General features: G+C 54.4%; 1 protein-coding gene across 5 annotated transcripts in view; it reads right to left on the bottom strand.

Annotated features, from left to right (window-relative positions):
- Nucleotides 1–3,188: 3,188 nt before the first annotated feature.
- The window catches only part of LOC105472004 (euchromatic histone lysine methyltransferase 1), a 228,556-nt gene continuing 210,512 nt past the window's right edge, over nt 3,189–21,232 (bottom strand). For all 5 annotated transcript variants that reach the window (XM_071078704.1, XM_071078708.1, XM_071078706.1 and 2 more), the window contains 2 exons: nt 4,746–4,921; nt 3,189–4,497 (listed from right to left, as the gene is read on the bottom strand). In XM_071078704.1, coding sequence (XP_070934805.1) covers nt 4,317–4,497; nt 4,746–4,921 — 357 coding nt within the window. In that variant the 3' untranslated portion in view covers nt 3,189–4,316. The remainder of the gene's footprint in view (nt 4,498–4,745; nt 4,922–21,232) is intronic.

Raw genomic sequence — 21,232 nt, 5'->3', positions numbered from 1 at the left:
AGATTTCTGCCACATAACAAATTTAAATTCAGTATAGGTATAAAACTACAATATATAAAGAGCTCACAGATATCAGTCAGAAAAATATAGGCAGCACAACAGAATTTTTGCACAAAGGCAATTCACATAGGAGGAAAGGCTAGGCTGTGATAAATATAAAAAGAGAGGCTCAATTTTATCAACAATCAAACTGCGGAATAACACCGCAGTGAGAGTCACCCTCTAGACAATGAGAAAAGCAGGAAGTGCGATGCGGGGGCCTCAGTGAGGGCTGGGGGAGACGTACATCAGTGAAGGCAAAATTGGCTGGTGTCTTCTGGGTGACGTTTTGGTAACCGATCCCAAAAGGGACAATACGTGCCCTCTGGCCCCTTCCCTAAGAAGGCAATTGCACAAACGGATAAAGATGAGGTACGGGATTGCCCTTCCCAGCGTCATCGCGCTTCGCAAAAGAAATATCATACATACATCACAAAGGGTTCACCTGGTCCAGACACGCGGTGCGTCCGACGCTCCTGCCAGAGCCCGGGGGGCTCCCTTGCCTGACGAGACGCGCTCGGCCCGAGTGAACACGGCAGGCTGCAGCTGTCTCCCGTGTCAGGCGGGGGCGAGAAGGGCATTTCTGGAGCATTTCACATTCCTCTTCCAGGTCTTGTGCGTTGAGTTTTTGGTAACAAACAGGTGTGACTTTCACAGAAACAAGTGCAACCTCCAGTGTAACTGGGTGGCCTCTGCTCACAGCCCATCCGTGTTTGCGTGGCTGCCCCTCTGTGGGGAGGGCCTCAGTCCACCCAGCCTCAGAAGACCCCGAGGAGGTGTGCACAGCGGGGGACCCCGGGGCCCTACTCAGCCCCCTCAGAACACACTGACCCCAGGAAGGCCCCAGCTTGCACTCCAAGGACCAACGGAGGCTGGCCAGTGGCTGAGCCCTGTTCCCTGCCCTCTGGGAACTACGTTGCCCTGAGTCACCCTGGGTCGGGGGAAGAGCTAAAAAAGGGGCCCTGCGGTCCCTCAAGCCTGCGTGGGGGGGTGTGTGCCAGGAGCCAGCAGGCACAAGGACCCACTGTGCGTTGGCACCGCTGCCATCTCCTTGGCCTATCCGGCTGGGACCCCTTGGGCTCCAGTGTCACACCCAAGTCCACTCACTGTGAGGCCTCGGCAGGCCGACCCCCACCCACTGAGCTCAGAGGGGCCTCCGCTCCAGCCGCATAAGCCTGTTTTTTCTCCCAGACTACAGCCTGGGTCAGGATAAGGACGCAGGCCGCTCTCTGCCCAAGTGGGCTAAGGACCTGCTAGGAGCGTTGCCCAGGTGAGCGGTTCTCGCTGCTGCGGGACCAGAGGCCAGCCTGCATGGGTTTTCCATTCTTATTTATCCGGAGAGGAGAAAGAGGCAGGGGGAGGGGGAGGGGGAGGGGGAAGCGGAGGGGGAGGGGGAAGCGGAGGGGGAGGGGGAGGGGGGAGGGGGAAGGGGAGGGGGGAGGGGGAAGGGGAGGGGGGAGGGGGAAGGGGAGGGGAAGAGGGAAGCAGAGGGGGAGGGGGAAGGGGAGGGGGAGGGGAGAGGGAAGCAGAGGGGGAGGGGGAAGGGGAGGGGGAGGGAGAAGGGGAGGGGAAAGCGGAGGGGGAGGGGGAAGGGGAGGGGGAAGGGGAGGGGGAGGGGAAAGCAGAGGGGGAGGGGGAGGCCTCCTGCCCTGCCCTGCCCTGGCCCACCTGGTCCCTGTGAGACTCACCTGTTCCCCGCACCTGCCGCAGGTCCCCTCAGCCCCCTTCCCAGTGGGCCTGCACTCCCCGGAGCACGTGCAGATGGTGCCCCACAGTGCAAAGGGCCTGTGAGGTCTCTTCCTCCTAAGCCCAGCCCAGAGTCTGGTTCAGGGACAAGGTGTTCGCTGCAGAGCTGCCCAGGACCATGTGAGGTGGGGTCTGTGTTGGATGCTCATTTTAAATGGCTAGAACTTTCTGTGACAGGGCCTAGTTGTCGGGCCACCCTGGCGGGCCTGCGTGACACCCAAAAAGTTTGCTATTGGCTTGATTCAACCAACACCTGTTTGTATACCCAGCACCTGACCCAGGGCATGGAGCAGAACAGGTGAACACTCAAGCCACAAAAATTAATTAGTCATCTGCCAGCTACGGGCTGTCCCAGGGGAAGGGGCTGTACCGGCTGCTCCCCGGGCAGGGGCGCTCCCCCTGCAGGGCTGGTGGAGCCAGCAGAGTCTTAGGTTCAGGCTCCAGTGGCCCCTCAGTCACCTCCTGCCACGGCCTCTGGGATGAGATGACCTGCGGCTCCTCCACGCTCCTGAGCCCAGGCTTGGCAAGAACGCAGCCCGTTCCACACAGCCCCTCCTCAGACGCAGAGGTGAAAGGCCGTAGGCAGTCTGGGTTCCTGGAGGAACGTGGCCTCCCCTGTGGCCCTGTGCAGAGGGGTCACAGATGGGCCACATCCACACTGGGTCCGCCTGCCCAGTCCTTCATGCAGTTGCGCCATGTCTGGTGACAGGCACTCGTACCTCAGGCTGGACGACCACGCACCCTGCTTGGGCCGTCTATTCACAAAGTGCAGGGCAGTTGTTACCGTGCTAGATAAGCATCTAAAATGCCTGAGTGAATTCTGTGTATTAAACCACGGAGTGTCTGAGCGTGTTACTGAGGTTACACTAAAAGCCCTCCTGTGGTGAGTGAGGCAGCCAGCATGGAGAATACAGCAGGCTGGAGGCTTTGGGTCTAGGGGTCCCCACAGAGGGGTGGGGGTCGTGGCTGGCAGGAAGTAGGACGGGCTCTGGCTCTGCCTTCTCCAGGCTCACTGTTCACGTGCAGCTCTGCCTCTGGCTGTGAGACTCACCTGACGAGCCCTGTCGGCTTCCAGAACGATGCCCAGACCTGGGCACCTGGCACTAGACGCAGACATGCAGAGACACAAAACATACCAGTGTGCCCACACTCGCACATGTATTCACACACACATGCCCAATGCGTTCGTGGACACACACAGACTCATTCAACACATGCAGGAATGCACAGGAGCTTCCCTGACCTCTGCCTGGAATGTCCCCCCTTCGGGGACAAATCTGGGGGGAAAAGGAAGCTGTACTTCCTTGGACAGGGGACAGAGAGCTGGGCCGGGTCCAGGGGGGACCCGCAAGTTCTGCAGAGACCAGCTGAAATATGGTGTCATAATAAAAACCCCATTTAAAGTACTTCTTTTTTTTTTTATTGATTTCATTGAAAACAGAACAAGAAATGGTCAGAGCCAAAAGACTGCTCTTAAAACTGTCAAAAACATTTTAACAGAAAAAAATAAACATGACTGCATTATGAATGTTTAGAAGAGTTGCACAAAAAAAACCCCACTGTTACTGCACTAATTACAGTATTTAAAAAGGTATATGCCAAAAAAAAGTATATGACCTGCCAGGCCACCACACAAAAGGTGATGGCAAATTTATTCACACTACAAGACTAACATTTTTAAAAAAGTTTTTCCTGCATTTTATTCTAAAATCACTTTGTTCTCTTTATACAGTTGATAGTTTATTTCACGTGGTGAGTAGAAACCACACCAGAATCAGCACCGTTGTCTGTGTTTTGTTTTTTATTTTTTGTTTGTCCTAATGTTCAGTAACGGTAGAAAATAAATCAGTTTATTCATCATAGCATGTGGCTTAAAAAATCAACAGAAGGTGCCAGCGTCAACGGAACCGGCGGGGGCTGCACCCACCAAACCACTTCCTCGAAAAGAAACGTCAGTTAGAGGTTTGATATATAGGACTAGATATAGGATTCCTTTAAAAAGCAAACCCACATTTTCTCCAAAGTTAGTGGTGGGGTCGGTCTCCTGACTCTCCGAGACTGGCAGCAGACAGTGTCCTCCGGGCAGCCCCTGGGACCCGGCACCGGCCACGCAGGCCGCGGGCAGGGCGAACGGAGCAGCTCGCGCTAACGGTGGCCTCGGCGGCGCCACACACAACAGTCTGGGCCGGGCCGGAGAACAAACAACCCCCGTGGTGCAGCGGGGACCTCGGAGGTCAGAGGAAGAAACGAGAAACTTCGCAACGACAAATCAGCATCAGAAACTCAGAAGGTGATGCCAGTGCGGACTCCCAGCGTCTTTGGGGCGCGGGCCAAAGGGTGCGCTCCAGCCTGGGCACTGGGCAGGTGGCCGGGAGGCGTCCGCACCCGCCCGCAGGGGCTGCAGCCTCACCTCCGACCCCTCCAGGAAGCCGGCGGCGCAGCCCCGCAGGAGTCTCTCCTCCTCCTCCTCCTCCTCTAAACGGCGACGCGGCGGACCCCGGCTCCCCAGCGCCCCGCTGGCCGGCGGCGTCTCATAGCGGGTCGGCGGCAGCCGCGGAGCTGGTGTCGGGCAGGCCGTCCTCCTGGGCCTCCTGGGCCGCGCTGGCCTGACGCTGGGCCAGGGCCGCGCTCGAGTGCCGGCACTTGGGGGAGCCGCAGCGGCAGCTGAAGAGCTTGCCTTTGATGTCCCAGAAGCGCTCTCCGTAGTCAAACCTGGGGAGGGAACAGAACCGAGGCTCCCGGTCCAATCCCACCGGCACCTCCCACAAGCCAGATACACGAAGGCAAGGCCGGAGCTTCCTCACCCCGACGTGCCGCGCCGCATCCCAGGCCGTAGTTTTTAGAACTACAGGAAAACCCCGAGGATAAACCCGGGACAAGCCCAGGAAAGCAACGCAAGCCCCGTTCCTAAAACCGTCCCGCCGGCAGCGGAGATGGCCAGGGGCTGGGACGGTGCGTACCCGAGCTGTTCGCCGGCCTCGATCAGGCGGGTGCTGAAGAAGGCGATCCGGGGGAACCGCAGGTCCTGGTGGGCCATGAACACGCGCACGGGCACCAGGTTGGGCTCGCAGTGGTGGTTGATGAACCGGCTGACGTTCCCGTAGAACCGCGCGTCGATGCAGTAAACCTCCCCGTCCTGCAGGGCGAGAGAAGCCGGCACGCGCTGCAGCGAGCAGGGCCCCGCAAGCCGGGTACGGCGGCCCCACGGCCTGGGGTTGGGCGCAAGCCCGCCACGCAGGAGGGGCCTTCTCCAGTGATCCCTTCCCGCTGTGTGGCCGCCCGGCCTGCACCCCGCCCTCCCTGCTGGGCCGCTGTCTGCGGTGCGGTGGGGGTGGTGCAGGCCGTTCCCTTGACGGCGTCCCCATGGGGCTTCCAGCGACGGAACACGGACAGCACCGTCCCACCCAGTACCCATGGGGCTGTCTGGCACCAATAGGGGAAAGGAGGCCGGGGCTGCAAGAGCCCCGTGAGGCAGTAGCAGGGGCTGAGGGGGTCGGGAGGGATGGAGCTGGCGTCCGGGACGCACTGCCTTGGTGACGAGGGGGTGGAACAGTCCCCGGAGGGTCTGGGGAGACTCTGGCGAATGGCACCGGGGAGGACCCTCAGGCGGAGGCTGCCCACAGAAAACGACTCCTGCTGCAGCCCTTCCGGGAGCTGGTGTGGTTGTGGAACACGAGGCCGAAGAGACTAAGGCGTCCTCCTCACCCTGGTGCCTTGGAGAGAAGCCCAAGACTCCAGGTGGCCGCATGGTCCTGGCCCCTGGCACTGGCCTGCGATGATGGATTCTGAATTGACTGTAGAGAGGGGGATGAGGTGGGTGGGCCTGACCTAACCACGCAACCCTTTTAAAAGCAGTTCTCTGGAGACCCAGGGCGTGGAGCTGCTGGCGCGGGGCGCGGGGCTGCGTGGGAGGAAGGTGGGTGGTCCCGGCCAGCAGCTAGCAAGGAACCTGGACGCTGCCCACGCGACCACAGGGACCTGGGCTCAGCAGCACCCCGCCTGTGCAGCCCAAGGCCCGGCACGCTCAACCCCTGCTGCGCACACTGGGCCGAGTGGGCGGGCGCCGTGGCGAGCTGCGGGTGGGTGGCGTGGTTTGTTACCCAGCGACGGGAAGAGGCACCACCACAGACGACAGCCAGGCAGACGGGGAAGGTGGCACCTGGGGCTTCCCAGGACCAAGTTCCGAGAGGGAGGAGCCTGCAGGCAGAGACACCTGGTCCACAACCCGCCCCAAAATGAGTATTAACCAGAGAACCAGAGACGCTCAGAGATCAAGAGGTTAAAACCCAAACCAGCAAGCGGGTGAAGGCGTGGACGAGGGCAGATCTCCAACAACCTTCGCGGCGCGGGCACAAGACGGTAAACCAGGCGAGCACGGCCGCGGGACTGGACCAGCCACAGCCCCCAAAGCCAAAGGCACGGGAAGCTGCCTCCCGGTTTACCCCAAAGAAACAGAGCTCAGAGTGGCTCACGTGGCGTGGACTTTGGCCTCTGCTTCAAGGTCTGATGGGCTAAGAATCTATAGGCGACCCCTCCCTGTGCAAAAACCACCTCTGAAACTAGTAACAGCGCACACATTAAAGTCCTGGACAGTAGCAAGATGGAAACTGAGGGGCTCTCGACTGGAGGGGCCAGGCCTGGCTCTGCCCAGGCTTTCACCAGAGGTGGCCCGTCTGGCAGAGCACACAGCGCCGCCCCGTGGGGAAGAATCTGCAGGTGCTTCGGAGGCGGGTGGGGTTTCAAAGTCTGTGTACACAAATCTCTGCCCAACCAGGACCCCATAAACACAGCAGCCCCAGCAAAGCCGCACGACTGGAGTAACGCAGACAGGCCACGTGGGAGGTGGGGCCTGCGGAGGGAGCCCAGCCAATCCTAGGACTGGAGGGAATGCACAGAGGCCACGTGGAGGGGGGGACGGGGCCGCAGGAGGGAGCCCAGGCAATTCTAGGACTGGCGGGAAGGCACAGGGGCCACGTGGAGGGGGGGACGGGGCCGCAGGAGGGGGCCCAGCCAATCCTAGGACTGGAGCGAGGCGCAGAGGCCACGTGGGAGGCGGGGCCTGAGGGAGCCCAGCCAATCCTAGGACTGGAGGGAAGGCACAGGGGCCACGTGGAGGGGGGGACGGGGCCGCAGGAGGGGGCCCAGCCAATCCTAGGACTGGAGCGAGGCGCAGAGGCCACGTGGGAGGCGGGGCCTGAGGGAGCCCAGCCAATCCTAGGACTGGAGGGAAGGCACAGCGGCCACGTGGAGGGGGGGGACGGGGCCGCAGGAGGGAGCCCAGCCAATCCTAGGACTGGAGGGAAGGCACAGGGGCCATGTGGAGGGGGGGACGGGGCCTGAGGAGGGAGCCCAACCAATCCTAGGACTGGAGAGAAGGCACAAGGACCACGAGAGAGGCGGGGCCTGCGGAAGGGGCCCAGCCAATGGCACTAGGGAAACAAGACCTACACAGGAGAGAAACCAGAGTCCTCCCCACACATTAACAGGAACAACTGAAGTGACCTGACCCTTGAAACACGGAGGAAATGAACACGTCTGAAAGAGAACACTCAAATGAGCCCAGCCTTGAGATGAACCAAATGTTGGGCCAACAGACACGTATTTTCAAGGCAGCTCCTAAGGCTATCCTCAATGAAGAACAGAAAGCAAGATTTCACGGCATGAAAGTCTCAGAGAAGTGACAAGTCTCAGCAGAGAAACAGAAAAAGAATCCAACGGAAATTCTAAATCGAAATTAACTGGCTGCTGAAGCCATCACTGGGTGGATGAACAGAATCTCAGATTTGCCTGACAGGTAAAGTCGAACAAATTGACTTGTACGTAACATTATCTGAGATAAATAGCAAGGGCTGAAATCAACCTGAATGCCCCAAAAAAGGAGGAGAAAGATTTCCACGTACGGACAATATGATGACTCTTTCCAAATCCTGTCAGGAGAAAGGTAAGGGCTGGTGCAGTATCTACACTCTACCACTTTTTGTGTTAAGGAAAGAGAAGGAATAAGAAATTTACTTGAGGCCGGGCGCGGTGGCTCAAGCCTGTAATCCCAGCACTTTGGGAGGCCGAGACGGGTGGATCACGAGGTCAGGAGATCGAGACCATCCTGGCTAACACGGTGAAACCCTGTCTCTACTAAGAAATACAAAAAACTAGCTGGGCGACGTGGCAGGCGCCTGTAGTCCCAGCTACTCGGGAGGCTGAGGCCGGAGAATGGCGTGAACCCGGGAGGCGGAGCTTGCAGTGAGCCGAGATCGCGCCACTGCACTCCAGCCTGGGCTACAGAGCGAGACTCCGTCTCAAAAAAAAAAAAAAAAAGAAATTTACTTGAGTATTTTTTCTCGATTTCTGCTGATGGTTGCTGCAGGTGCTATGGTTGGAATGTGTGTGTCCCCCCACCGGACTCACAGGCTGAGACCCCTAGGTTACAGTGGGGGCTTCGGGAAGGCGATTAAGTCATGGGAGTGGAGGGAATTGTGCCCTCATAAAAGCGACCCCAGAGAGCTGCTGCACCCCCTCCACCACGTGAGGACACAGTGAGAAGGCACTGGCCCTCCCCAGACACCAGATGTACCAGCACCTTCATCTTGGGACTTCCAGCCTCCAGAGCAGTGAGAAACACATTTCTGTTATTTCTAAGCCTCACGGTTTACAGTGTTTTGCTATCAAAGTCCGAATGGACTAAGACAGCAAGAAACAGAATACAGAGAACATGGAGAGAAGCAAGGCTTTTCTGGGTGTGAACTTCCCAAGCACGCAAAAATTTTACACAATCAAATAACAAAAAATTAAATTGTAACATTTAAAATGAACTAAAATTAATGTAACTGCCTATCAAGTTGGTGACACAATCACACAAGCAACATTTCCGGTGCTGCGAAACACAGGACTGGGTCCAACTTCCATGGAACATGCTCTAAGGAGTGAGACGCTGCAAAGAAACGCAGATGCCACCCCGCAGTTGTACTGGTGCTTACTGTTATCAGTAATATCTGGGCTGGGCGCGGTGGCTCACGCCTGTAATCCCAGCACTTTGGAAGGCCGAGGTGGGCGGATCACGAGGTCAGGAGATCGAGACCATCCTGGCTAACACGGTGAAACCCCGTCTCTACTAAAAATACAAAAAATTAGCCGGGCGCGGTGGCGGCGCCTGTAGTCTCAGCTACTCGGGAGGCTGAGGCAGGAGAATGGCGTCAACCCGGGAGGCGGAGCTTGCAGTGAGCCAAGATAGCACCACTGCACTCCCGCCTGGGCGACAGAGCAAGACTCTGTCTCAAAAAAAAAAAAAAAAAAAAAAAAAAAGTAATATCTGGAGTACTTTTTTTTTTTTTTTTTTTTTTTTTTTGAGACGGAGTCTCATGCTGTTGCCCAGGCTGAAGTACAGTGGCGCGATCTCGGCTCACTGCAAGCTCCGCCTCCCGGGTTCCCGCCATTCTCCTGCCTCAGCCTCCCGAGTAGCTGGGACTACAGGCGCCCGCCACCGCGCCCGGCTAATTTTTTGTATTTTTAGTAGAGACGGGGTTTCACTGTGGTCTCGATCTCCTGATCTTGTGATCCGCCCGCCTTGGCCTCCCAAAGTGCTGGGATTACAGGCTTGAGCCACCGCGCCCGGCCTGGAGTACTATTTTGAAACTAAACATTTTAGAAACCAAAATTTTTATTGTAAGAGATACAAATGTAAAATCAAAGAAGTTGGATAAAAACTCTACACCGTTAAATTTGAATTGGAAATACTAACAAGAACACATTTTAAAAAATCTGTTTACTTCACAGCTCTGTCCTCTGAAGAGTGAGTTGAGAACCCATGGCACCCTGACGGCAGTGGGCACCCCAGAGTCTCGTTTCGGTTTCCAAAAATCTCTCTCTTCCAAAAGTACAAGGACATCCTGGAGAAATGGCTGATTCCAAGTGTGGGGCCAGGAACGTAAGGGAGGCCTGAGTGTCACATGGTACCCAAGAGCAGTGTCACCAAAGGACACGGGCTGGCCTGCAGGGGCTCCCCATGGCCAAAGATGGGGCGGTTTGACCATTAAATAAGAATGGCTATAATTGATCAAAACACACATGTAAAAAATGTGTTTTTTACATGTAAAAATGTAAAAACAAGGGCCGGGCGCAGTGGCTCACGCCTGTAATCCCAGCACTTTGGGAGGCCGAGGCGGGTGGATCACAAGGTCAGGAGATCGAGACCACGGTGAAACCCCGTCTCTACTAAAAAAAAATACAAAAAATGAGCCGGGCGCGGTGGTGGGCGCCTGTAGTCCCAGCTACTCGGGGAGGCTGAGGCAGGAGAATGGCGTGAACCCAGGAGGCGGAGCTTGCAGTGAGCCGAGGTCGTGCCACTGCACTCCAGCTTGGGCGAGAGAGCAAAAACTCCGTCTCAAAAAAAAAAAAAAAAAAAAAAAAAAAGTAAAACAAACAAACAAAAGTAAAAATCCATAAGCCCACATTAACACTCAAAACAGAGAAAAGAAAAAAAAGACCAAAATTTATTTGCTGCCAGTAATTTTTATGCCACTTCCTCACTCTGAAACTTGGTAACTAAATGGTAAGAATAAAGCATTGATATTACCTTTCTCTGAGGAGTAACCACAAAGCCCAGGTTTAAGGTTTATTTATTAAAACAGAACAATGTCTGTTAATAAACAGGGAAGGCATGGATGCTCGGGGTGGGCAGTCGAGGCGGCCACAAAAGCTCCCTGCGGGACACAGCAGCCCCAGTGTGTCGCCAAACCTCAGCCCTTCCTCCCAGCTGGCCGCAAACACGGGATGAGAGAACACGTGAGGGGACACCACGGGGGGCACACAGAAATACGGACCACGGGATTTATCAGGCTGTCGGCCAGTCTCCTCCGCAGGCCACCGTGTGGGCTGCTGGTAGGAAGAACCTTCTGGGATGTGCCAAGTATCATACAAGAAACAGCCCCGCCTGATTCCAGAGGGGCAAACCAGGGAAAGACACCGGGGAAACTAGGAGAGTCTGTAGGTGAACATCACGTGGCGCGCAATCTCGTCAGGCAGCACTACTCACAGGCACACTCTGACACGTCACTGGGGGTAAAGTGTCACATGTGTAACTAACTTTACATTATATCAGCAAAAAAGGATGAAACAAATAAAGCAAGATACTAACAACCATCAAGTCCAGGTGGGGGAATAAGAGCCTCCACTCTCCTGATTCTCTCTGCTTTCTGGTATGTTTGAAAATTTTCACAATGTGTAGTCAAAAAGGAATTGCAAAGGCAAGAAGAAGGAATCTCTGAAGGAAGTGGCAGAGAAGTAAAGTGTTTTTCTTCTATTTTTTAACTAAAGAAGAGACCTGAATGTCTTTAAAATCAGGGAAGAGGCATCAGAGAACCTGTGTGGAGAAGGTGCTGCCGCAGGTGAGGAGGTTCAGGTGGCAGGTGGTGGGAGTGGGCGCAGGGCAGGAGCTCGAGTGGCAACGTCTGTGAGGCCAGGGCGGGGGCCTCCCCATGGTGCCTGGATGCCCCACCCTGCTGCGTGGAGACAGCATCACAGTCGGCTCTGTACAGACGCCCGGGCCTGGCGCTTGGAGTGGACCTCACTGCAGGCGCTCATACACTTTGCCAGAGGCAAAAGAGGCCGTCTGGGAGGGCCGGGCCCATCTGGGCTCTTCCCAGGACACCTAGCAGGCTCCACAAGCCCCCACGCAGCAAGCAGGAGGGAGGCACAGGGGCGGCAGCTCTCCAAGGCCCTGAACTGGCACTGCTCAGAGCCACTAAGGGTTCATTGCAGACGTGAGGCCCCACGGCTGGGGCCTCGCTGTTCCTGGTCATGTTTGTGGTTTTTCTGTCCAGAGCCACCGGCCTTGGAGATGCTCTAGTTCAGGGCGTTAAGAATAACCCTCCTCAGGCCGGGTGCAGTGGCTCAAGCCTGTAATCCCAGCACTTTGGGAGGCCGAGACGGGCGGATCACGAGGTCAGGAGATCGAGACCATCCTGGCTAACATGGTGAAACCCCGTCTCTACTAAAAAATACAAAAAACTAGCCGGGCGAGGTAGCGGGCGCCTGTAGTCCCAGCTACTCAGGAGGCTAAGGCAGGAGAATGGAGTGAACCCGGGAGGCGGAGCTTGCAGTGAGCTGAGATCCGGCCACTGCACTCCAGCCTGGGCGACAGAGCGAGACTCCGTCTCAAACGAAAAAAAAAAAACAAAAAAACCCAAAAAAACCCTCCTCCCACCCTGGGAACCTTCCGGCTCTGCACCAAGCATCGCTCGGGCCCTGAGCGTGGGACCTGTGGCTGCCCGGGAGACGTGGTACCTCCCCCACCCGCACCCCCGCAGGAGCACACTGTGGCTTCTCAGGACAAGCCCCTTTCTCAGTCTGACCCCCAGGAGCCTCTGCGTGACCCTAGAGGTCATGAGGTCTCGAGACCCTGTGCTCTGCTTGGCCTAACTGCCCAGACCGGGGGGAGCCTAGAGTCAGGGTGTGGCCTTGGCAATGGTCATGCCTGATGACCCAGCCCAGACTCCCTGAGGCCACGCACACATGTGGCAGCCTGGCATGTGCTGCTCCCCCCACCCCAGGGCATGTCCGGGGCTTCTTTGGGGACAGGGTGTGGGTTCCATGCACCCTGAAGAGTGCAGAGGGGCTCCTCCTGGGCACTCCCCTCTGACCCCTGCTGATGCCCCTTGTCACCTGGACTTCCCTGATGCCCACCAGCACCCCCTGGGGCCTGTGGATGGTCACGGCACAGGCTGCAGCCCAAAGAAACAAAGGGGCTGCCCTCATGGGCCATCAACCCTGCCCATGGCCTCCCACTGTGTGCCTTTTGTCCACGTCTCTCCCACGATGGCAGCCGGGCCAACCAACCTGTCGGTTGGCACAAGGAGCCCCCCTGGCACAGGAGCACGGCCTCTCCCAGCCGTTCCTATGGTTCAGAGGCTTCAGATCCCAGAATCCTCACAGGAACACACACCGCTGAAGGCTTTACTTCCAAGGTTTCTCTGATAAGAAACCTTCCACCTAGGTTTCAGGCAAGCATACCATGGAGAGGCCTCCCTGGGGTGCCTCGCTGATGAGAGATTTCAACAAAGGCCTAAAGAAGGTAAGGACCGGGAGGGCGGGTGGGCAGGATGCCAGAGGGCATGTCCAACAGGCTCCAGAACAGCGTGAGGGGGTGCGAGCAGTTGTGAGAGCAGTGGAGGGGCAGTCAGTGGGGAACAGGGTGTGCAAGGTTTGAGCCAACAGCAGAGGGCTTGGGGTCACTGTAGCCCCAGGCTGAGAACAGATAGCAACAGCAGGGCCGGGGCTGACCCAGGGGCGGCTGCCCACTGCAATGGTCCAGGAAATATTTTGAAGGCAGAATCAGAAAGTTTCCTGGTACCCAGAGATTTTGGCACTCAGGTGGACAGGGGTCTGGGATCTGGGATCTGGGGGTGGGTCAGAGCTGCAGCAGACACCTGGGAGGTTTTGTTGTGTTCGTGCTCTCTACGTCCCCAAAATGAACAACTGTCCCTGGGCCTGTGTGCCCATGGCTGAGAAGTGAGAGGATGTCAGGAGGATTACCGTCCCTGGGCCTGTGTGCCCATGGCTGAGGAGTGGGTGCCAGGAGGAGCAGGACTAGACGCTGCTGCCTCGGGTAGGTGGGGACTGGGGTCTGCCCTGGACTTAGGGACACTCATGGGAGGCGAGGCCTGGCTGCATCTGGTTGCAGACAGACTGGAAGGCAAGGAATCCGGAGGGTGTGGCAGCTCTGGGGCATGAGGGAGTGTGGAGAGTGCCGACAGGATGTCCCTGAGGAGGTGAGGGCGGGCGTGGCTCCAGACAGGAGAAGGAAGCACAGAAAGTCCACGCCAGGGAACGGGTGTGAAGGCAGAGCACAGACATGTGGGGGAGGAGGCAGGGACCCCCCTGGCCAATACCACAAGCGAGTCAAGGAACCGAGAGCCTCCAGCAGCGTCTGATGGAGCAGTATCGTGCCTGTTGAATATGACCACTTAAAAGCAGCCTAGGAAGTTGCAGTCCTTATTTTACAGAAGGACTGGCCCACAGTGGACCGGGAATATGGAAATGGCCCTTCCACACAGACGGCTTGGGAGGTGCGGCCCTAGGGGAGCAGGAGGAACTTGGCCAGGGAAGGCCACAGCCACATCAGCAGGGAGACAGGCCTGTGTGCACAATGCTGCCATTAGGAGGTGGCTGTGAACCCCCAGCAAAGCTCTCCCATCTCCTCTGGGCTGCAGCTCCATCCACCTGTCTTGGTCTCACTGGTTCTCACGCAGTGAGAAGGCACGGTCCCTCCATGAGCCACGCGGCCGGGTCCTCCCCAGAACCAAACCGGTAGGTGCCTAGACCTTGGACTTCCGGCCTCCAGCACCGTGAGAAACCAGTGTCTGTTGGGCAGGCTGTGCAGTCTGTGGTGTTCTGTTACAGTGGCCTCAACAGACTGAGACAGGCCCCAGGAACCAGGGCCACCTGGGAGCAAAAATTAGCTGCAGTGACAGAGGCCACGGCCTGAAGCTCAGCCTGAGGCCTCTTGGTGCCTGGAAGTGGACTGGGGTGACCCAATGCATTTTCTTCAAGCAGGTTTCAAAATACAGTGTCTGGCACCCAAACAAAACTAACCAGAAACATGAGGAGACAGGGAAAGGAGGAGGACAACAAGCAGCAAAATAGACGCTAGAAACAGACCTACAGAGATGCCAGATGCTAGAGGGAGAGACCAGGGCAGGAGATATGGCAGCAAGGAGACGGCACAGAAACAGGAACACGCCACCCCCCCCCCAGCCCCCCCGCAAGACCCGGACTGACCACACAACACAGCACCTGATGCCGCATGGCTAAAATACACATAAATTTCCAGTAACAACAGCATATAAATCAGCTATTCACATTAACAGAACAAGGAGAAAAATCATAGGATTATTTCAATAGATTTTTTTAAACGTTCAACAAAATTCAACATCAATTCATGAAATTCTTCGGGACAGAAAAGAAAACTTTGTTATTCTGATAAAGGCATCCCAACACCTGCACACGAGCATCACAGGAAACGGTCCGGAAAGGCTCCAGGCCTCCTCCCTGACACTGGGCAGCCCCGCTGGCGTAGACGACAAGAATGAGAAGTGAAGCCATGGGGACCGGGGGCAGCCTGTGTGGTGATGACACGGGCACACGCACAGAAAAAAACGGACCCACACGTATCATTACACTTAACAGGTGGCTTTAGGCCTCAGGTCAAAGAGTTAATTTTAAAAATCTACTCTATTTCTATATATCAAGCAACAACTGTGGAAAAATATGCCTCCTTCAAATACAAAAGCATTAGGGTTTCTGAGACGCTAAGGACTCCTGCCTCTGACTGTGATGGGTCAGCTGGTGCTGCACTTACCCTCCCGTCCAAGATGGATTGCCCAGCCAAATCCACGGGACACAAACAGGCCGTGACTTGGCGGCACCTCTGGGCAGTTTCTCGTACAGCTGAAGGTCACTCACACATGACCCAGCCAGGAAATGACAAAGGCCACATGCTGTGTGATTCCACTTACATGATATTCTGGAAAAGGCAGGACTGCAGGAAGCAAGTCAGCGTGACTGTGGCTTGGAGTGGGGAAGGCAGGTGCCCGGGTGGAGAGGGAGTTGGCCCACACACGTGTAGAATTCTAAGGCAGCCCCAAGAGTCTCTCTTGTATCAACCCAACCCCTTGAGCGTGACTTGCTTCTGGCCACAGGATGTGAGAAGGCGGCAGCGAGGCAAAGCCCTGACATCCTCCTGCTGGCCTTCAAGAAGAGAGCTGCCTCTAGGAGCTCAGAGCACCCCCGGCTGCCAGCCAGCAAGGAAGCAGGGGCCTCATCCTACAGTCAAGGAAATGAATTCTGACAACCCAGGGAGCATTTACACAAGGCCTGAAGCTAACATCAGACAGGGTAAGGACGCCGCTTCCCCCAGTGCCAGGAAGAGAACAATCATTGTGCCCAGCCTTCCAGGAAACAAAGCTGCACAGGTCAGAACGCAAGAAGAAAAACTGTCTTTACATACACATGACATGACCACACGTGCAGACAAGCCAAACAGTCCAAAAAGTTACTAGAATTTACAAATACATTTAACAAGGTCAATGTACACGAAAACCAAGTATTTCCACATTGTTTATTTCCAACAAACAATTGGAAAATGAAATTTAAAAACAATCTGTTTATAACATATGAAAAGTATGACGTGCTTAGGAATACATTTAACGAAACAGTGTAAGACCTACATACTAAAAGCTACAAGGCTCTGCGGAGAGAAACTCAAGATCCAACTGAAAGAGAGCTGGGCCACCTGCAGACACAGGGTCAGAAGGCTCAACGCGCTAATGGCAGCAGATTGAGTGCAGTCTCAGCAAAAATTCCAGCAGCCTTGGCCTGTACTGACGCCCAGGCTCTCAACTGTCTATGGAAATGCAAAGGACACGGAGGAGCGAAACAGTCTGAAAAGAACCGAGTATGAGGAGTATGAGGACCTAACACTGCCTGGCTCCCAGTTTTACTATCGATCAAGAGAATGTGGCATTGGTGTGAGGATCAGCAAATAGATCAAAGGAAGAAACATGGTCCAGACGTAGATCTGCGTCAGCTGGGGTAGGCACAACTAGTGGTGCTGGATTAACTGTCTATGGACACAAGTGAGCCTCAATCCTTACTTCAAACCCACGTTTCTGAGAGACAGGCCAGGCTGGAGTGCAGTGGCTTGATCACGGCTCACTGCAGCTTCAAACTCCATCTCGGCCTCCCGAAGTGCTGGGATTACAGGAGCGTGCCAGTGTGTCCGGCCTTAACTTGCATTTTTATATGACTTCTAAAAAAAGGAGAAAATCTCCACAATCCTGGGATAGACATGGAATTCTTAGGATATGGGAAGTCAGAGAATTTTAATATTCTGCTTCCTGAAAGACACTGTTAAGAAAGTGAGGAGGCAAGGCACAGACTAAGAAAATATTCACATCACACACATATTTATATGTGTATCAGACAGACTCAGAGGATGGAAAGAGCTCCTACAACTCAAGAAGGCAAGCAGCCAATTAAAAAACAGGCAAATAGGCCGGGCACAGTGGCTCATGCCTGTAATCCCAGCACTTTGGGAGGCCGAGACGGGTGGATCACAAGGTCAGGATATGGAGACCATTCTGGCTGACACAGTGAAAACCCGTCTCTACTAAAAATACAAAAAATTTGCCAGGCGTGGTGGCGGGCACCTGTGGTCCCAGCTACTCAGGAGGCTGAGGCAGGAGAATGGTGTGAACCCGGAAGATGGAGCTTGCAGTGAGTGGAGATCAAGCCACTGCACTCCAGCCTGGGCAACAGAGCGAGACTCCACCTCAAAAAAAAAAAAAAAAAAAAAGTTAGCCAGGCATGGTGGCCGTGGGAGACTATAGTCCCAGCTACTCAGGAGGCTGAGGCAGGAGACTCACTTGAACCCGGGAGGCAGAGGTTGCAGTGAGCCGAGATTGTGCCACTGCATTCCAGCCTGGGCGACAAGAATGAAATTCCATCTCAATAAATAAACAAACAAACAACAAGAAAAACAGGCATTTTTTTTTTTTTTTTAAAAGACAGCGTTTTGCTCTTGTTGCCCAGGCTAGAGGGTAATGGCATGATCTCGCCTCAGTGCAACCTCCACCTCCCACGTTCAAGCGAGTCTCCTGCCTCAGCCTCCCGAGTAAATGGGATTACAGGCGTGCGCCACCACGCCCAGCTAATTTTTGTATTTTTCGTAGAGACGGGGTTTCACCGTGTTAGCCAGGATGGTCTCGAACTACTGACCTCGTAATTTGTCCGCCTCCGCCTCCCAAAGTGCTGGGATTACAGGTGTGAGCCACCACGCCCGGCCTAAACAGGCAAATTTTAAAAATTACTTCACAAAAGAAGTATAAGGATGGCAACACACATGAGAAGAGGCTCCTCATCAAGCCTCAGGAAAGCAAATCTAAGCCACAGTGTTTGGAGCTGGCGCTCACTGTGGTGGGAACGCAAGTGCTAGAACCACTTTGGAAACTAGCGGCTTCTTTCAAAGTTAAAGGTTCCCCATATGAGCCAGTAACTCCACCCCCATTTACTCAAGAGAAATAAAAATTCACGTCCATTGAAAACAAGTCTATGGGAGTCACAGCAGGTTTACTCTTGACAGCAGAACTGGAAAGGACGGAGGCCCACCCACAGGCGAGAAGGCATAAACCAGCAGGGAGGCCGGGTGGGTCACCGTTCAACAACGGAAAGGAACAAACCACTGACACGTGTAGCCACGTGGGCAAATCACAAAACATGCAAAGCCAGAACAGGATTCCGTTTATAAAAAATTCGAATGCAGGTGAAACTCACCCACCAGGATAGGTAGGGGAGAAGGAGGGGCTGAGGGCTCACAGACTTGGGGACGGCAGAAATGCTCCATATCTTGACTGTGGCGTTGATTACACTGGGATGTACATTTGTAAAAACTAAAACCATATACTTTAGTTTGTTTTACTGTATTTAATTGCAGGCTGGGCGCGGTGGCTCACGCCTGTAATCCCAGCACTTTGGGAGGCCGAGACGGGCGGATCACAAAGTCAGGAGATCGAGACCATCCTGGCTAACACGGCGAAACCCCGTTTCTACTAAAAAACACAAAAAACTAGCCAGGCGAGGTGGTGGGCGCCTGTAGTTCCAGCTACTTGGGAGGCTGAGGTAGGAGAATGGCGTAAACCCGGGAGGCGGAGCTTGCAGTGAACTGAGATCTGGCCACTGCACTGTAGCCTGGGCGACAGAGCGAGACACTGTCTCAAAAAAAAAAGAAAAAAAAAAAAATTTAATTGCAATACAGTTGATCCAAGAGAAAAAAATCTCAAAAACCTATTTGATTTAAAAAAATCCAACAAAAGATATACAAGACCACACCACAGAAAGCCATAAAATATTCTGGGGGTAATTAAGAAAGACCTAACAAATGAAGAGATATACCATGTTCATGAGCTAGTAAACAAGGTAGTAAATACATTTTTCCCTAACCTGATAGGTCTAATACAATCCCAATCAAATCCCGACAGGAGCTTCTGTAGAACTGGTTAAGCTGACTTCAAAACTTATATGAATTGGGAGGCCGAGACGGGCGGATCACGAGGTCAGGAGATCGAGACCATCCTGGCTAACATGGTGAAACCCCGTCTCTACTAAAAAATACAAAAAAACTAGCTGGGCGAGGTGGCGGGCGCCTGTAGTCCCAGCTACTCGGGAGGCTGAGGCAGGAGAATGGCGTAAACCCGGGAGACGGAGCTTGCAGTGAGCTGAGATCCGGCCACTGCACCCAGCCTGGGCGACAGAGCGAGACTCTCAAAAAAAAAAAAAAAAAAAAAAAAAACTTATATGAAGACCAAAAAGAGCACGACACAAACTCTATGGTGAAGCCAGGCACAGTGGCTCACTCCTGCAATCCCAGTGCTTTGGGAAGCCAACGCGGGAGGACTGCCTGAGGCAGGAATTTGAGACCACCCTGGGCAACATAGTGAGATTCCATTTCTACAAAAATAAAATAAAATCGGCCGGGCGCGGTGGCTCATGCCTGTAATCCCAGCACTTTGGGAGGCCGAGGTGGGCGGATCACAAGGTCAGGAGATCGAGACCATCCTGGCTAACACGGTGAAACGCCGTCTCTACTAAAAATACAAAAAAATTAGCTGGGCACAGTGGCGGCCACCTGTAGTCCCAGCTACTCAGGAGGCTGAGGCAGGAGAATGGTGTGAACCCGGGAGGCGGAGCTTGCAGTGAGCCGAGATCACACCATTGCACTCCAGCCAGGGGGACAGAGCGAGACTCCATCTCAAAAATAAATAAATAAATAAATAAAATAAAATAAAATAATTAACCGGGCATCGTGGTGCACACTTGTAGTCCTACCTACTTGGGAGGTCAAGGCAGGAAGATCACTTGAGCCCAGGAGTTCAAGGCTGCAGCGAGCTATGATTGTGCCACTGCACTCCAGCCTGGGCAATGGAGCAAGACCTGGTCTCTTAAAAAAAAAAAAAAAGGCCAGGTGCAGTGGCTCACGCCTGTAATCCCAGCACTTTGGGAGGCTGAGGCGGGCGGATCATGAGGTCAGAAGATCGAGACCATCCTGGCCAAGATGGTGAAACCCCATCTCTACTAAAACTACAAAAATTAGCCGGGTGTGGCTGCTCACGCCTGTAATCCCAGCACTTTGGAAGGCTGAGGCGGGAGGTTCATGAAAGTCAGGAGATCGAGATCATCTTGGCTAACACGGTGAAACCCCGTCTCTACTAAAGATACAAAAAGTTAGCTGGGCGTGGTGGCGGGCACCTGCAGTCCTAGCTACTGGGGAGGCTGAGGTAGGAGAATGGCATGAACCTGGGAGGCGGAGCTTGCAGTGAGCCGAGATCACACTATTGCACTCCAGCCTGGGCAACAGAGCGAGACTCTGCCTCAAACAAAACAAAACAAAAAAAACCCTCTAAGGTGAGAAGATGTAAATCACAGTAATTAAAGTAATTAAGGTAACACAGCCCAGGCCAAGAACAGTCAGCAGACTGACTGATAGGACGAGGACACTGAGCTATGACAAGAGCCACTGCTGACTGGGGAAAAGACAGTCTTCTCCACAAATGGTGCTGAGTCAGTCAGGTAACAAGATGGGAAAAAAATAAACCTCGACTCTGATCCTACACCACACACAGAACGGCTGTCAACCTACACACGGAACCCACGTGAAAGCAAACAGGACCGTTTCTGGGAAATATTCAAGTTTTCAAAAAATATCACTAGGACATTACAAAAACCCAGTATTTAGAAAAAGACTGATAAATGGAACTAGAATAAAAACAAGAACTTCTGTTCGCTCCAAGACATCATTAGGAAGTGAAAAAGCCACAGAGGGAAGGCGACATCTGTGGCGCACACAAGTGACAACAGAGCCTTTGTGAGAATATGTGTTACCAGCCCACAGAAGGCAAGTCATTCCACAGCAAGGCTGGAATAGGCAGTTGGCAGCAGAAAAGCCCCTCAACTCTGCACACGAGCACGCACACACGGAGGCTGCCGTCCCTCGAGGGCTCGGCCCCACTGCACGGGGAGAGATGCCTGAACACTGTGGCCTTCCAGAGCCCGGCTTCTCTGCCATGCAACACAAGTCATTTCACCAACGGTTACTTCTTAGAAGGTGGCTGTAGGGACAGAGTCTGGGGTTGGGGCTGGCAGTCCATAGGGGCCACTGCTATGAAGACAGCTGCCTGGTGCCCTATTCTCCAGGCATAAGATTTATTCTGTGGTCTGGTAGCCGCTGTTTGAGATGAGAAAACCTTTATTTCCCCACTGGCCTGGAGTGACTGCAGGTTTCAAGAGGTTTTAAAATAGACAATGGATGAATTCCAGAGCAATGATGGGAACTAGGCTACAGTAAAGGGAGCATGAGGCCAGGCTGGGATGGGTCAATCACCCCTGCCCCAGCCTCAGAAAC

This window comes from Macaca nemestrina, chromosome 14, assembly GCF_043159975.1.
Source record: "Macaca nemestrina isolate mMacNem1 chromosome 14, mMacNem.hap1, whole genome shotgun sequence".
Classification (NCBI taxonomy): domain Eukaryota; kingdom Metazoa; phylum Chordata; class Mammalia; order Primates; family Cercopithecidae; genus Macaca; species Macaca nemestrina.
Note: the sequence above shows the minus strand (reverse complement) of the source record. Positions and strands in the feature narration are given on the sequence as shown.